General features: G+C 33.9%; 1 protein-coding gene and 2 pseudogenes across 1 annotated transcript; 1 reads left to right on the top strand and 2 right to left on the bottom strand.

Moving 5' to 3' along the window:
- OR5M13MP (olfactory receptor family 5 subfamily M member 13M, pseudogene) lies at nucleotides 1,888–2,486 on the bottom strand (annotated as a pseudogene).
- OR5M10FP (olfactory receptor family 5 subfamily M member 10F, pseudogene) lies at nucleotides 5,579–6,485 on the top strand (annotated as a pseudogene).
- OR5M12 (olfactory receptor family 5 subfamily M member 12) lies at nucleotides 12,705–13,499 on the bottom strand. The gene has a single exon (XM_014729468.3). The coding sequence runs from the start codon at nucleotides 13,497–13,499 to the stop codon at nucleotides 12,705–12,707; it is 795 nt and encodes a 264-aa protein (XP_014584954.3).
- Between the last annotated feature and the right edge of the window lie 3,091 nt (nucleotides 13,500–16,590).

Below are 16,590 nucleotides of genomic sequence, written 5' to 3'. Positions count from 1 at the left end.
TTGGATTAATGATTTCAGTATTATTTATTTTCTCATATATGTTTATACATTTCACCAAAACACTGCTTAAGCTGAAAGCCACTAATTTTTCTATTTTTTCTCATTCAGTCTGCAATATTTTTCTATTTTCCTAATGACTTCTTAACTTCTGGGTTGTTTAGCAGAGAGTCCTTCATTACCTTATATTTGACCTTTAAAAACTTATTTCACTGTTACGTATTTGTAGTTTATTTTTATTGTAAGAGAACACAGACTTATGATTTTAACCTTGAAATTATATTGACTAGTTTTTTTTCAAGGTTCATTGAGATATAATTGACATATAGGATTGTGTAGCTTTAAGGTGTACAACATGATGATTTCATACATCTATATATTGTGAAATGATTATCACAATAATGTTAGTTAACAAATCTATCATCTCACATAATAACAGTTTTTCATTCTCTTAGAAGTTGCTAACTTATTTAAGATCCACTCGCTTATCACTTGTTAGAGCACAAAAGTATTTTAACTATAATCACCATGTGGTAAATTAGACCTGCAGAAATTATTCATATTATAATTGGAAGTTTATACCCTTTGATGAACATTTCCCCATTTTCCTAGCCCCTACCTATCATCATTCTATAATCTGATTCATCAAGTTCAGCTTTTTAGAGTCCACATAAAAGTGATATCATACAGTATTAGTCTTTTTTTTTTTAAAAGATTTTATTATTTCCTTTTTCTCCCCAAAGCCCCCCGGTACATAGTTGTATATTCTTCGTTGTGGGTTCTTCTAGTTGTGGCATGTGGGACGCTGCCTCAGCGTGGTCTGATGAGCAGTGCCATGTCCGTGCCCAGGATTCGAACCAACGAAACACTGGGCTGCCTGCAGCGGAGCGCGCGAACTTAACCACTCGGCCACGGGGCCAGCCCCACAGTATTAGTCTTTTTGTTCCTTCCCAAAGAAAGATAAAAGTAAAAACTGACTATTAAAAGGAAGTGAAATACTAAAATATCAACATTAAGTTATATTGTGCAATTAAAAAGAAGCCAATTTCAAAGAGTGTTAACCAATTTGGAATATTCTTATAATACTATTCAGTTTTAAAACACTAAAACCTAATATTCATGCATACTTGAGGAGCTGTTATGTAAAATTGTTTGTGGGCAGACAAGAACTGAAAGGTAATATGTAAAAGTATATAACAATCATTAATTATGTAGTAGGGAAAATGATATAAAACTCTTCTGTAACAAAAGAGTATACTAAATCAGAAGTGAGTATTCTCTATTAAGAAGAGATAATGTTTTGATTAAAGGAAGCTAATGGAACAAGTCATAGAGTAATTAAAACATGTAAAGTATTAAGTTCTTTCTTGAAAAAAGAGCACATATGCTTTTATAGTCAAGAGAAGTAGAATAAAATATACACCAATGTGCAGTGAGAAAATCTTTGAAATTAGAGATGTGAGTTTCTTTTTCATTAAAGGAAACTATGTAATATATTGAATTAAAGTAAATCATTTTCACATTGAGGAAATTATTTTAAAGCACTTCACTTTGCTGGTAAGAGTAGCTAAGCAATGCTCAATATTGATGACCTAGGAAGTGAAAGGAAGAACATCTTCTAATTAATCAAGTGGAAATGAGTTCTTGAGTAGGACTAAAAACATGACATTGCATAATGATAAACAGCTATCTTCTGTTGTATTTCCTATCAACCATCATTTCCACACAGCTTTTCCATTCATTTTTTTCATTAGACTCTCAATTAATCCCTAGTTACGCACATATGTAAAAAAATATTGTTATCCCAAAGAATTGCATTCATGTAACACCAACAAGGGATACTTTTTATTGTTTATGAGGCTTTTATGTTTTTTATCATTGGGAGACTGTCAAAATAGAACTTTTTTCCATTGAACCAAGGTTTCTCATAAACACTCTTCTCAAAGCCTGTTTCACATCGTTGTTCCCCAGGCTGTAGATAAATGGATTCAGGGTGGAACTCACAAAAATACAAAACATGTGCACAATTTTCCTTGTTCAACAGTCTGCTCATTTGCTGGTCTCATTTACATGCAGCACAAAACACAATGAAGGCCATCGGGGGGGCTACAGGTGAAGTCTTTGTATTGCCATTCACTGCAATATATCTTCATAAGTGTGATGTAAATGAAAATGTAGCAGATGAGAATGATAAGTAGGGAACTTTTGAGTTGAATCTTTGTAGACACAAAGAGGGCAGTTTGCTTCATGAAAGTGTCATAAATTGTCAACATTTAGAGAGATAGGCAAGAACAGTAGAAATGATTGTTGGTGTTGGGTCCATAAAAGGACAAGTGAGAGGTCAATATTACCTGCATTGTGCCCAGTGTAGAACCTCAGAAGTAGAGGAAAGAGACCAGGCAGATGCAATGTGGCCTGGACATTTTGCTGTTGTAATGCAAGGGATTGCAGATTTCCACGTACCGTTCATAGGCCATGGCACCGTGCATGTAATATTCACCAAGAACAGACTCATGAAGACTCACTGAGAAAACTTGCAAGTATTCCCTTGTCCACTCCTATTTACTACTTAAATCTCTTCATCCAACTACTTCTCCTCCTTCTGCTGCTTTGAGCATTCGTTTTCTTCTTCATCTTTTTTTTTTTTTTTTTTTTGTCCAAGCTTCCTTGATAGTGGAAACAAAAAAAGGAGAAGAGATTAATCAGCTTTCTGTCTGGATTCCACCATTGATGTAATTGTTAAAAATTTTGGAGGTGAAGAAACGGTTTGAAGAATTAGGTTCCAATGCTTTGCTTTTGACCTGCTTTAATTTAAGTATGGGAAGAGGCCTGATATCATCGTACCTCTGTTGTCATTTTTTATTAGCACCTTATTATCAAACATCTAGTGAATAATTTGATCAAGTTGACTCTGAGGAAAGTAAAACTTACCTTTAATCCAAATTTATAAAGAAAATTTACTTACAATAAAATGTAGAAATTCTAATACACTTTGACTAATATGCACAGCCATGCAATCATAATTCTAGTTTTCAAGGGGACTATGTAGGTGGAGGGAGAGGTAGGAATAAGGCATACAAAAATGCCACAAAGCTCACTCTTTAACAAGATTCTGGCTTTTTTACTTGAATAAATGGAATCAATTTTCCTAGAATTGTTGCAAGCCTTTGGTAAATATCCAGAGTTCTCAAGAGTTGATTGTGACAACTTTTGCCAGTGTTCTTGTTGCTTTTATGGAGGAACTGGTTTGGGGAGATCATCACTCTGCCCTTCAGGAAGTTAATCTCGCTCTCTGTATATGATGTTTTTGAGATTCATTTAAGTTGTGTTAGTAGTTTGTTCAATTTTATCACTGACTCGTATTCCATTATCTGGGTCTATCACAATTTGTTTATATATGCATCTGCTGATATATATTTGAGTTTCTTTATGGATGTATGTCTTCTTTTCTCTTGGATAAATATGTAATACTTGCTGTGCCATAGTTTTATAAGGCTTTTAACTTTATAAGAAATTTTATAAGGAACAACCAGTTTTCCAAAGTAGTTGAATTATTTTATACCCCATCAAGTGATATATTATGAAAGTTACAATTACTTCACATTGTCATTATCTATATTTTTCTTGTTAATCTTTGCAATTATCACCATTAATGTGAATATAAAGCATTATCTTTGTTGTAGTTATAATTTCCATTTTCTTGACAATTATAGATGTTGACATTCTTTTCATGTGGTTATTGACTATTCACTTTTTTTATGAACTTTCTGTTCACCTCTTATACTTTTTTTTTTAGTTAGGATGGTTATATTTTGACCAGTTTATTGTTGAGAATCTTCATGTATTCTGAATACAAGTCCTTGTCAGAATTATGGAAGGTGAGCATCATTTTTCCTAGTCTATGGCTTTCCTAGTCTTTCTGCTCCTCAAATCTCTCATCTATTGTACCTTCTTACTCCTCACTTTCATTAGATGACTTCATTTCAGTGGTTATAGAGAAAAACGTAAGCTTTCTGATTGGAATTTCAATTGCTCTTTACTATATTAAAATTATAAAACTTATATACACATATTTTCCTCCTTCCATGGTGTTAAAACTGAAGGTTAAATTCTTTATATGTGCTGAAGATCTCATAAACAGTACCAAGCTGTTTATAGAGAAGTTAGGTAGGGACATTGGCCTCAAAGGAGAATCTAGTTCCCAAAGCATCAAATTAAGTTTATGCCCCTGAGGAGCAAGGAGTATTTAATTGTTTTTTTAAGAATTATTTAAAAAATACTCCAGAGAATATACTTAAACACATTATAAATCTTCCCACTGTGTTTTTATTTATTCATTTTTTTGAGGAAGATTAGCCCTGAGCTAACATCTGCTTCCAATCCTCCTCTTTTTGCTGAGGAAGACTGGCCCTGAGCTAACATCCGTGCCCATCTTCCTCTACTTTATATGTGGGACGCCTGCCACAGCATGGCTTGACAAGCTGTGTGTAGGTCCACACCAGGGATCCAAACCAGCAAACCCCAAGCCGCAGAAACAGAATGTGTGAACTTACCCACTGCCCCACCAGGCGGGCCCCCCACTGTGTTTTTATAAAGTATGGTAAATCAGCTTTTACAGGTAGGTCATTTTCTACATTTCTTCACAAAAATATGTTTTGTTCTTTTGTGTGTAGATTAGTATGCCCTAAATGTTGGGGAAAATTGCCTCTAAAGCATCCTAGCTTTACTTTCTTCCTAATACTTGCTTCTAACTGACATATTATACATCTTTACCTATGTGTTTAGTATCCGTTCCTCTTCCTACCATACGTGCTCCATGAGGATGGGGAATTTGTTCACTGCTGTAGCCCTAGAATGGAAAAATATTGAACTTTGAAGTTTGCATGAAAAAATGAGTGGGGAAATTTACAAACCAGAGAGAACAATTTTTCATTCTGTACCTTCTGAGCCATATATTAAGAGCTAAATTTCACTAATCCAATGACCTCTTTATGAAATTAAGTCAGGCTACTATGGGTTTCCAGTGAAAATACTGTACAGAACATTTATCTTTTATTTTATACCTGAAACAATAGGATATCACAGCTGAAGGGACCCTAGAAACCCAACTTCCTTCACTTGTCCATTTGAATGATGCCAACGACTTGCTGCTTTTCATATGAGACTTGCACTGTTTTGGCTTTTTTTCCCAAAACTTTTGAACAAAATATCAAATATGAAGCTTCCTAATAAGACAGTATAAACGTGTGAATATGTATACATATAATATGCAATATTATTGTATACTTTAAATTAATTAATATAAATAAAATTATATATAAATACATAGTTATAAATATATGAGAGAGAGAGTGTGTGTGCACATTTGAGAGATATATATAGAGAGAAACAACAGAGATATGGGGTGAATATATTTACATAGACATCCTGATGTGTTTGTTGATAGGAGAATAGCAATTTCCTCATACATGAATAGATCAATGTATAAGTGATAAAACCGTTGGAATAAAATAATAAAAGCAGAATCTGGAACGGAAAGAATTCCTTACTTTGTCACTTTTAATTTTCAAGGGATAAGAAAATGTCTTCTCAAAACCACACTGTAGTGATGGAATTCATTCTCCTGGGACTCACAGATGATCCAATGCTAGAGAAAGTCCTGTTTGTGGTGTTTCTGGTGATCTACCTAATCATGCTGGCAGGGAATCTGTGCATGATTGTGCTGATCAAGATTAATTCCCACCTCCAAACTCCCATGTATTTCTTCCTTAGCCACCTCTTCTTTGTAGACATTTGTTATTCCTCCAACATTACTCCAAACATGCTGTACAATTTCCTCTCAGACCAGAAGACCATCTCTTATGCTGGATGCTTCACGCAGTGTCTTCTCTTCATTGCCTTGGTTATCACTGAGTTTTATATCCTTGCTTCGATGGCATTGGATCGCTATGTAACCATTTGCAGCCCTTTACATTGCAGTACCAGAATGTCCAAGAACATTTGTGTGTGTCTAGTCACAGTCCCTTTCACTTTTGGTTTCCTCAATGGACTCTCTCAGACACTGCTGACTTTTCACTTATCTTTCTGTGGCTCCCTTGAAATCAATCGTTTCTACTGTACTGACCCTTCTCTTTTAATGTCGGCCTGCTCTGACACTTATGTCAAAAAGATGGCAATGTTTATAGTTGCTGGCTTTACTCTCTTAAGCTCCCTCTTCATCATTCTTCTGTCCTATGTTTTCATCATTGCATCCATCCTGAGAATCCATTCAGCTGAAGGCAGAAACAAAGACTTTTCTACTTGTGGTTCCCATCTGACAACAGTCACCATCTGAGAAGTCTGTAGAGGAGTCCAAAATAATTACAGTGTTTTATGCTTTTTTGAGCCCGATGCTAAACCCATGGATCTACAGCCTAAGGAACAAGGATGCGATCCAGGTCATGCAGTAAATGATTAAGGGAAATCTCTTTCATAAAATTGCAGTTTAAGCATCTGTTCATTTGTAATTACTAAGTGTCTGTGATGTCAAAGTGACTCCCTTCACAGGACAAACCTACTACTCTGTAGTCATGATTTATTTATCTTCATGAGCTGTCAATGACATTAGCTAAATTCTCCTCAAAATTAATATCTTCAAGACAGCTTGTTTTAATACACACTGAAATGTTGTAATCAAGAAATATTTTCTTTAGCAGAGAACCTCTAAAAATAAATTGGGCAGTATCCAATAATTCCATATGATACTTTAATATCTTTACTTACTTGAGGGTAAACATTACATTTAATTCTAACAGGAACACTGGAAATCCATCTTTTCTGAATTATATGGTCTGCAGTGCCAAAGAGAGGTTCAAAATAGGATAGTTATTTTTACACTTTTTTTAACTTATGAAATTATTTCTTCTTTACTGTGTGGTATAGAACAATGGCTCTGGTGCCTGACTAATTGCTAGAATCGCCTTAGGGAAATTTTAAATATATAAATCACACATAGGTTAAATTTTCTGTAAATGTCTCCCCAACTCATATCATACACATCCTGAAAATTTTTTGTCCATTTGTAAATACGGGTCATGCTCCTCAATTTTGAAAATAAACCCTCAATGTCTGCTTATGAGTTTCCAGGAATATAGATCCAATTCAATCACAGTGTAGTATAAAGGATTCTAGATATATTTTTTATGTAGTAGCACTGACTTAGGTCTAATTTATTGAGTTAATAGAGTCTATCAAGAGGCTTCTGGGGGCCCAAGTATGCCCTGAAACAGTATACCAATAAGTAGGTGCTTACATATCTTTCTGGAGGAGAACACTCAATTCGTTATTCTCCAGAGAAGTCTGTTCTGGTAGTTCTCAAAAGTTCTGTTGAGAAAATCATCAGTAAAGAATGTTATATAAAGAGATACATAATTCATCCACACTACTTGATGCATTATTAGTCAACTTTCTTTAAACTGTCTTAAATGTTTGGTGAACTAACATTGAGCACTTTGATTTTAACATTTAACACAACAATAAATGTTCATATGAAAGCAACTGCTATATTTACTCTAATGCATTCATATCATGTTCCAGAAAGTCGCTTAGATGACCTGCAGTTTTAGAAAATCAGACTCCATTCTTAAGTCTCAGTTGATTGAGTAAGGCTGATTCTATACAACATGTTCACTATAAACAACTAAAAATATAGACAGTTCTGATAAGTAACATTTATCAGTGATATGTCCTAAACCAACAGAAACTTCTGTTTGAATTTTGTTATATTTTTCCTGAATAAATTGGTAAACATTTATATTCTTATAATTCCTAAAACAAAATTGGAATCATTTGCCATATTCAGGTATGAACATTGATTTTTCACTTGGGAGTATAATCTTTGTATTTTCATATAGACTAAAAATTTTTAGTGAACGTTATTTTTAATGTGGTATAATACATGAAATTAAATCATACTTGAATTTAATTACAAACATATTACGTTATCAATTGTAGAAAAACAAGTTGAAAAACACTGAAAGATTTTTAACTTTTGGAATTAAATACAGTTTCAGTTTTGAAATAAAAGTAAAATTTATTTGCAATCTCCTATTAAAAGAGAGTTACTCTTTGCATTTGGTTTATTTTTTTCTGCTTACTTTATCTTGCAGACCATCATTCCATCATATCGATGTATCCTATCGTTGTTATGATTGACTCAAATCTCTATGTACATATCATTCTGGTCATTTCTCTGGGATAGATTCCTAAACATGGAATTGCTGACTTAAGTGCTTTGAATATTTTTTAAAGCCCTTGCTAAATTTTTCTAACAGTAAATTTTTCTCCAGAAAGCATGAACCACTTACACTTATGATAAAGAGCATTTGAAAGTAACCATTTCACTGTACTTTTGTAAACATTAAGAAATATCATTTAAGATTATTTGCTTCTTTGTTGTCTCAACTGAAATTCTTAGGAAAGGTTTCTATTTTAATTTGAACAGAAAAAGAATTGAAATATGTATCTAACGAAGGATACACACAAGCTTGATGATTGCTGTTCATGTTTCTGATAATTCTTCACATGAAGAAGATTTACATTTTTATTCGGAAAATTATTCTCTCTTTTTGTTTTGTTTTGTGGCTTTTGTCCATATTAAAATTAAATAAACAAGCATGTATATTATGTTATTGATTTTTCATGTCCATATACTATAGGGATATCTTGAGTTATTCTAGATACAATTTTGTTGTATGTTGTAGTGCTGTATATTACGTTTTCCCTCACAATTCAACCCATTTCCTTCTATTACTTATTAAGTAGCCCTTTACTTTTCATTACTTTGTGATATCATCTTCATTGTACACTAAATGCATCAATTTCTGTTGTTTTCTTTGGCCCAGCTATATATGTATTTTAAGCCAAATTCTTATAATTAATGTAGATTTTAAATATTTCAATTTCTACCAGAGGAATTCCATCTTCATTATTTTTCCCTTTTGAATTTATCTTAGGAGAATGCAAATCAGATGCTTCTAGCTATCCACTATTTTCAACCTAGAAATTATGCACACAATAGTTCAATTTATGAAGTATATACACAAGCATAAAAATATCAAATTTACCTACACACAATACATAGCCATAGTAAATTATTTGAAAAATATGGAATGATATTTTAGCAATAATCATATTGTTATAGCTTGGTTCCCAGATCCAGCAAGGAGATGTGAGACGTGGAGGCCATAGAGAGCACTGTTTAGGGATGAAAGTTTATAGATGAGTTAATTGTTTTACTAGAAAGACAAAGAGGTGTTGGTGGCTTATAAATGAGGAGAGAAGCACATAACTTTGGCACATTAATGTTGTTTCTTTATTAACGGTTTTACACAAACATTTATTTTTACACAATACCAGTATGTCTATATGCAATATTTTTCAACCAAGATATCTAAATACAGTATCTTATCCCTAACTGGATTTTTTTTTTTTTGCCAACAGCTATCCCCCAAAAGAAGTGATATGCCCACACATAATCCCTCAACTGTGAGTCATTCAATCATGAAAACAATTCTGTTGATCGAATTAAAATGAATATTAAATATTTCAATAATCAGAAGAAAATGTCTCTGAGCTTAATAGCAGAGGGAGAAATTCAAAATAGAAAAGTTACTTCATTTTGACCATAAAATAATTTAAAATTAAGCAGCACCTAACAATTTGACAAAGATATTGCCACACAAATAAAATGATAGTATTAAGGTATGGTAAGCTTACAGAAATCACTTCAAGCGTTAAACACCAACATATAAATACATTTCAAAGGTTATGAACTGAAAATTAATAAAAATGTAAAAATGCTAAAATTGATGAATAAAAATTTTAGTGATCAAAAATATGAATTGATACTTTTTGTAGTATCTATATTTAAGAGAGTTCAAAAAAGACTGACACTTTTATACGTTGATGTTAGAAAAATAAAAATACACAGTTTCTCTGGAAATTATTTTCACTTTGTGCTTTTAAGAGTATAAAATATACACTTTTATTCAGCAATTCCAAATTTAAGAATGTGCTGAAGGCATAATAAGAAATTTTGGAGAAAATTTTCGTAGTAAGATTTATTTTATAATTGAGAAAAGGGAAACAAGTGATATATTAACACAAGCAGCCCTCATTTTGCATGGTACTGGTAAACTGGAACCTGTACAGACTGGGGAAATGTGATCTTGCTTTGCATGGCTCCCAGTTACCACAGCACTGTGCAAAGTGCGGACTTCCTGCATTTAAATAACTGGTTAGGCACAGGCAATATGCTGGCTGTAAGTACCTAGATTCCCTGAAGGGTGTATGGGCTGTGACCATAAGGAGAGTGTGACTATCGCATGACAGATTTTTTGCATTAGCATGTTATACAGACATTAAAATGAAGGAGTTCTCAGTTAAAGAAAGGGCAAATCATTTTGTACAGCTTTTTATGAAAAAGAAAGGGTACAACAATATATATATTATGATAACTTGGTAAAATACCAGGATTAAGGAAAAGTAAGGCTTATTCTTTATATCCATGTAACAATTTTCCATGACAAATATTTACTGCTTTCATAAGCAAGAAACAAACAAAAAAGTGCATATTTTCAATATCATCCAGATCCCAAGATACAAAATTAAAAGATCTTTATTTACCAATGTTGGAATTGGAATTTGAAAGTGGGAAAAAGCAGGGATTCAAAACCTGTTCTACAACAGTGGTGAACAGGATGGTCATCCAGCTTTCTTCTAAATCAAGCTTCTGTTATTTTTCTCCTTAAAAATATTGTGCTTCTGAGTAGGTTGCTGTCTTCACTGGTAAACAAAGCTATTCTTCACTGTTTGTTAGTAAGGAGGGATAGTGCAAGTGAATATCAACATCTCTATCTACTCTGTTTTGATCTAGATGCTAAAGTTTTCTTTTACTCAAGAAGTTTCCTTCTCAAGGGAAATTTCCTTCAAATAAAGGGTTTTTGTCTGGGGCCGGCCTGGTGGCACAGCGACTAAATGCACACATTCCACTTCAGCAGCTCAGGGTTAGCAGGGTTGGATCTCGGGTGCGGACATGGCACCGCTTGGCAAGCCATGCTGTGGTAGGCATCTCACATATAAAGTAGAGGAAGATGGGCATGGATGTTAGCTCAGGGCCAGTCTTCCTCAGCAAAATGAGGAGGATTGGCAGCAGTTAGCTCAGAGTTAATCTTCCTCAAAAAAATAAAAAGGGTGTTTTCATCTTCTTCTTAAACTTAAACATCACCAACATAGTAACTAGTATACTACGAAATTTAGATAAAGTAAAATCAATTAATGTTGAATACCAATAAATTGTATCTGACACATGAATATTGTCTTTATTGAATTTATATCTACTACATTCACACATAAACACAATAAAGTGAACTCTCCTAGGGCTTTTGAGTATGCAGGGAAACTAGTATACTTGTTTGCTGGTGGTGATTTCACACATCACTGCATCCAAAAAGAAAGAAATATAAAAAGAAGTAAAAATAAAACTGTGGAGATCTGTCTTAATACAATAGCTGATCAGAAAAAATGACTTACATGTATAAAGATTTTCCTAAAGAGGGAAAAATAAAAACTCCCTGAATATTAGGGTAATGATGTAGTAAAATGTTTCATATCAATGTTATGCCATGCTCTTAAATAAAGACCAGTTTCAAATAGTATCAAACAATCTAGAATATGCTTATGCTACTATTTAGTTGTAAAACACTGAAACCACATTTTCATGCATATTAGAGTAGTGGTTCTTTTTAAATAGTTTGTGAGTAGACACAAAACCAAAGGTAATACATGAAATTACAGGACAACTAATTTTAATATCGTAGGGACACAATGATATGAACTTCGTATGTAAGAAATGAATCAGGAATGGTTTTCTCCAATTAATAAGAGTGTCTGTTTTTATTAAAGGAAACTAATGAAACACATCTTTTGGGTTATTAAAATGTAAAATGTCAGGGTTTTTGTTGAAAAAATTAAACGCTTATGTTTTTATTTTCTTTTGAGTTTCTTATTTTTAATTTTTGTTTTATAATAATAACATTGGATTATAACATTATATAACTTTCAGATGTACATCATAATATATTTCTAATTCTGTGTAGATCACATCATGTTCACCCCCACAAAGACTAGTTATAATCCATCACCACACATGTGGAAACAGATATGTTTTTATATTCAAGAGAAGTAGACACAAAAATGTACCAAAAGGGTATTGAGAACAAACATCTGAAATTAGAGATATGAGATTCTTTTTGGAAGATAACCAGCTTTCATTACAGGAAATATATTGTATGAAAGTAAATCATTTTCATATTGAGGAAATATGATGTAAAGTACTTTCTTTACTGATAGGATGACTCAGTGATTCTCAATACTGATGACCTAGGAAGTGAAAGGAAGAATTTATCTGCTAACTAATCAAGTAGAAATGAGTTCTTGAATAAGACTAAAAACATAACCCTGCTTAATCATAAACAGCTGATATCTGTTCTTGTTTCCTATCAATCATCATTTCCAAACAAGTTTTCCATTCATTGTTTCCACTATATCCTCACTTGATCCCAAGCTATGCATACATAAAACATATTATTGTTATTCCAGAGATTGGCATTCAAGCACCACCAACAAGAGATACCCTTGATTGTTTTTGAGATTCTTTTTTCTATTTTTCATTGGGAGACTGTCAAAATGGAACTTTTCTCCTTTATCCTAAGGTTTCTCATAAACACTCTTCTCAAAGCCTCTTTCACATCCTTGTTCCTCAGACTATAGATAAATGGATTCAGCATGGGGCTGACAAAAATGCAAAACACGGCCACAATTTTCCCTTGTTCAATAGACTGCTCATTTGCTGGTCTCAGATACATGCAGAATAGGGACCCATAGAACATAGTGACAGCTGTCAGGTGAGAGCCACAGGTGGAGAAGGCTTTACACTGCCCTTCACTGGAACGAATCCTCATAATGGTGAGGAAAATGAAAACATAAGAGATGATGATGATGAGTAGGGAACCCGTGAGGTTAATCCCTACAGATACAAACAGGGCAGTTTGCTTTATGTAAGTGTCAGAACATGTCAACATTAAGAGGGGTGGGTCAACACAGTAGAAATGATTGATAGTGTTGGGTCCACAAAAGGACAAACGCGAGGTCAATATTCCCTGCACTGTGCCGACCATGGAACCCCAGAAGCAGGGAAAAGTGACCAGGCAGATACTAAGTGGCCTGGACATTCTGCTGTTGTAATGCAGGGGATTGCAGATTGCCATGTACCTGTCATAGGCCATGGCACCAAGCATGTAATATTCAGTAAGGAGCAGAGTCACAAAAACAAAACATTGGATCAAACACCCCGTGTAGGAAATAGTTTTCTTCTCAGATAAGAAATTAACAAGCATCTGAGGAGAGACATTTGTAGAATAAAAAATATCCACGCATGCTAAATGGGTGAGGAAAAAGTACATGGGGGTTTGCAGCCTGGGATTAATTCTGATTAATAAAATCAATCCAAAGTTCCTGATCATAGTGATGCGGTAAATCAGGAGAAAGACCCGGAAAAGGATGGGCTGCAGCTCTCATTGACTGGTCAATCCCAGTAGAATGAACTCTGTTGCCTCAGTGCCATTGTGTTGGGGAACATTCTCCATCTTCATTTTCTCTAATAAGAGAAGAGTAAATGTTCAGATATAAAGAGAGAAATAAATTACATGCAATGCATGAATAGACAAAATAAATCTGCACTTAAAGAAACTGGTTTTGAAAAGAGTGGTTTAAATCAGTTGCCATTTCCCTCAGAGATGGAAGAGTTTCAATGAATTCCTTCAGGTGGTTAGTCATGCTGATTAAAGTGGACATTGTATTGGAAAACATATTTTGAAGCTTATGCACTGTACTTTGCTGGCTGCTTTGCAACCCCCACCTTAACTTGGCTAGCACAATGGAATTTGACTTAGCTCACTGATGTCTCTAAACAGGCTATGGAATCAAAACTCCTCATCCTCAAACATGGCTACCACTGTAGTGGATCATGGCATAAATGTTTGACCAGGGAATGAAGAGAATGAATGACTCTCTGTAGACTTGTTCTATCACTGTCAGGTGAGCCAAAAATTCTGTAATTGGAGTAACACATAATTATTGAGAGCCCATTGTATGTTTATTTGGGTTCAGTTTCTACCTCATTTCTTACTTACTTTCCAATAGCAATGAACCTCTCCTGGTCCCTTGGAATTCTGTCCATCCCATCTCCTTTGTTTCAAATAACCACCTGGTAGTCTGGGTTGTTTCTTCACTTAATATGCCCTTTTATCTCATTAATCTCTTTGTATTGCACAATGTCCCAAATTATTTTATATTTCATACATATTTCATACTCTTATTTCAATTTATCTCATACCCTTGACTTAACATCTTTAATCTAAACTACCAGGATGTCTTCTTTGCTCTACCTTTAAAATATTACACATTGCCTCAGAAAACATCTTGTCAGCATTTCCTCTGCTACCAGTCATATCTGAGACAAAATTATCTCTTGCCTCAGCTACTATAGTGATCTTCCTTCTTCCACACTTGAAATCTTCTGTCACCCAATGCAAGGCAGTGGTCTTTATAAACATAAATCACATCATGTTACTGACTTGGTGAAATAGTCCAAGATTTTCCACCACACTTGGGCTAAAATCTAAATTTATTAAGAAACATCACAGTGCCTTCAAGGACTTATGTGATGCCTTCCTATCTACCTCTACAAACCCTTTGACCACTTTGTCTTCAGTCCTTCTTCTCCTGCCACATTAACCTTATAACTGTTTCTTAAACATGCTAAGTATATTCCTACCTGGAGGCCTTTGCACATACTGGTCCCTCTACTTAGAATGTTCTCCCCTCAGACCTTTGAGTGATCCATTTTGTCACTTTATTTAGATCTCTTTTCTAATAGCATTTCCTTTGAAAGGCATTGCCTAACCATTTGTATAAATTAGCTTCATTCCAAATACCTTGTCAACCATGACAAGTTTTCTAGTTTTCTAGTTTTTCTAGTATCATTTATCACTTCTAAAATTATTATTTATATGAATAATTTTTATTTACATATTTTTTTCTGTCCCCTCTATTAGAATGTTAGACACACAGAGCAGCAAGTTTATTTGAGCCATATTCCCAGACCTTGGGCAAATGCTTGAATCATACTCAATCCACAGTATCCATTAGTTGAATAAATAAATCAAGGAAGTAAATTTGCCAACTCACATCAGTTGACTTTTCACCGAATGTAGATTTCTTACCTCCCTGATGTTACTAGTAGAGACTGAGTTAATACAATAAACTCTAGCTGGCATGTAAACAATGTACAGGAGGAGCACAATCAGGGGTCTGTTTTAAGAACACAAACTAATGAAAATGTTGCCTGACCTAAAACCTTGATAATTGACATTTAAAATTTGCACGTTAGACTGATGGAAACAGGAGGAAAATTAACTGAGGACTGAAGAAATGAATCACCTTTAATCAATACAGCAAATTTTGAAAGGCTTGGAAGACAAAGAAAGCTAATACCTTTCAAAAATAACTCTATTGCTTTATTAAATCATATATTAACAAATCTCACACTTTGATTGGTGGTTATCAATTCTAGCTTCACATCAAGTTCATGTGAGGAATTTTTTAAATCACTGATATTTGGGTCCCAGCTCAATTCAGGTGGGGTACACATATTGGTATATTTTAACAATCTTTCTACATAATTTTAATACACAGCCAGGATTGAAGCACTGAATGAGATAATTGAAATATGTTTAAACCAAATAAAAGAGTTTTTATCACTTGGTTCTACCCTCTGATAGATTATACATTCCCCTTACAGTGGATCCTGAGATATTGCCACAAAGACCCTCTAAGTGTAGAACTTACTGTCACTAATGTACACAAAGTTTTTCTCCATTAGTTTGAAGAAGGAAATACCACAGCCTCTGACTTTGGCTCTTATAGTACTCTGTTGATTTTAGGAAGCTGGAAAAGAGAGAATCTTTCTGGGAATCTTCAAGATCATATCTCAAGTCTTCTTGCACTAAAGAAATAGAAGGAAAAGAAAGTAAACTTTCTTATTAAAGGTCACATATTCTGTTATTTATTACACAGAGTCCAGGGTTTAATTTCTGGGATTCAAAAAAAGAAACTCCAGTTGTGAAAGTAGATTTAGTATAGTTATATTTCAAGTTATAAACTGAAGTGAGGGAGTGGAGAACAACTTGTGTGTCATCATTCTCACTAAAACATTCAGAGTTTTAAAAACGGCAGTACAGATCATTTGTGTTTAATGATGTCTGAGACTTTTTAAGTCTTATTTCATGTGGCATAGCCTACAATGACATGAACTTCCACTAGATGGATGCTTTCCAAATTGTTGAGACCGTCTTCTTCACTCAGCCCTTCTCTCTCATTTCAAGCAGAAAGTGAGTGAATAAATGGAAGAAATAAAGATATTCCAAAAGAAGATTTTAATTAAATGTATAAAATCATTACAAATCAAATAATAGAATTTTTTAAAACAGTCAC

Source organism: Equus caballus, chromosome 12 (genome assembly GCF_041296265.1).
Source record: "Equus caballus isolate H_3958 breed thoroughbred chromosome 12, TB-T2T, whole genome shotgun sequence".
NCBI classification, from domain to species: Eukaryota; Metazoa; Chordata; class Mammalia; order Perissodactyla; family Equidae; genus Equus; species Equus caballus.
The sequence above is the reverse complement of the archived record's forward strand: the minus strand, read 5'-3'. Positions and strand labels throughout refer to the sequence as shown.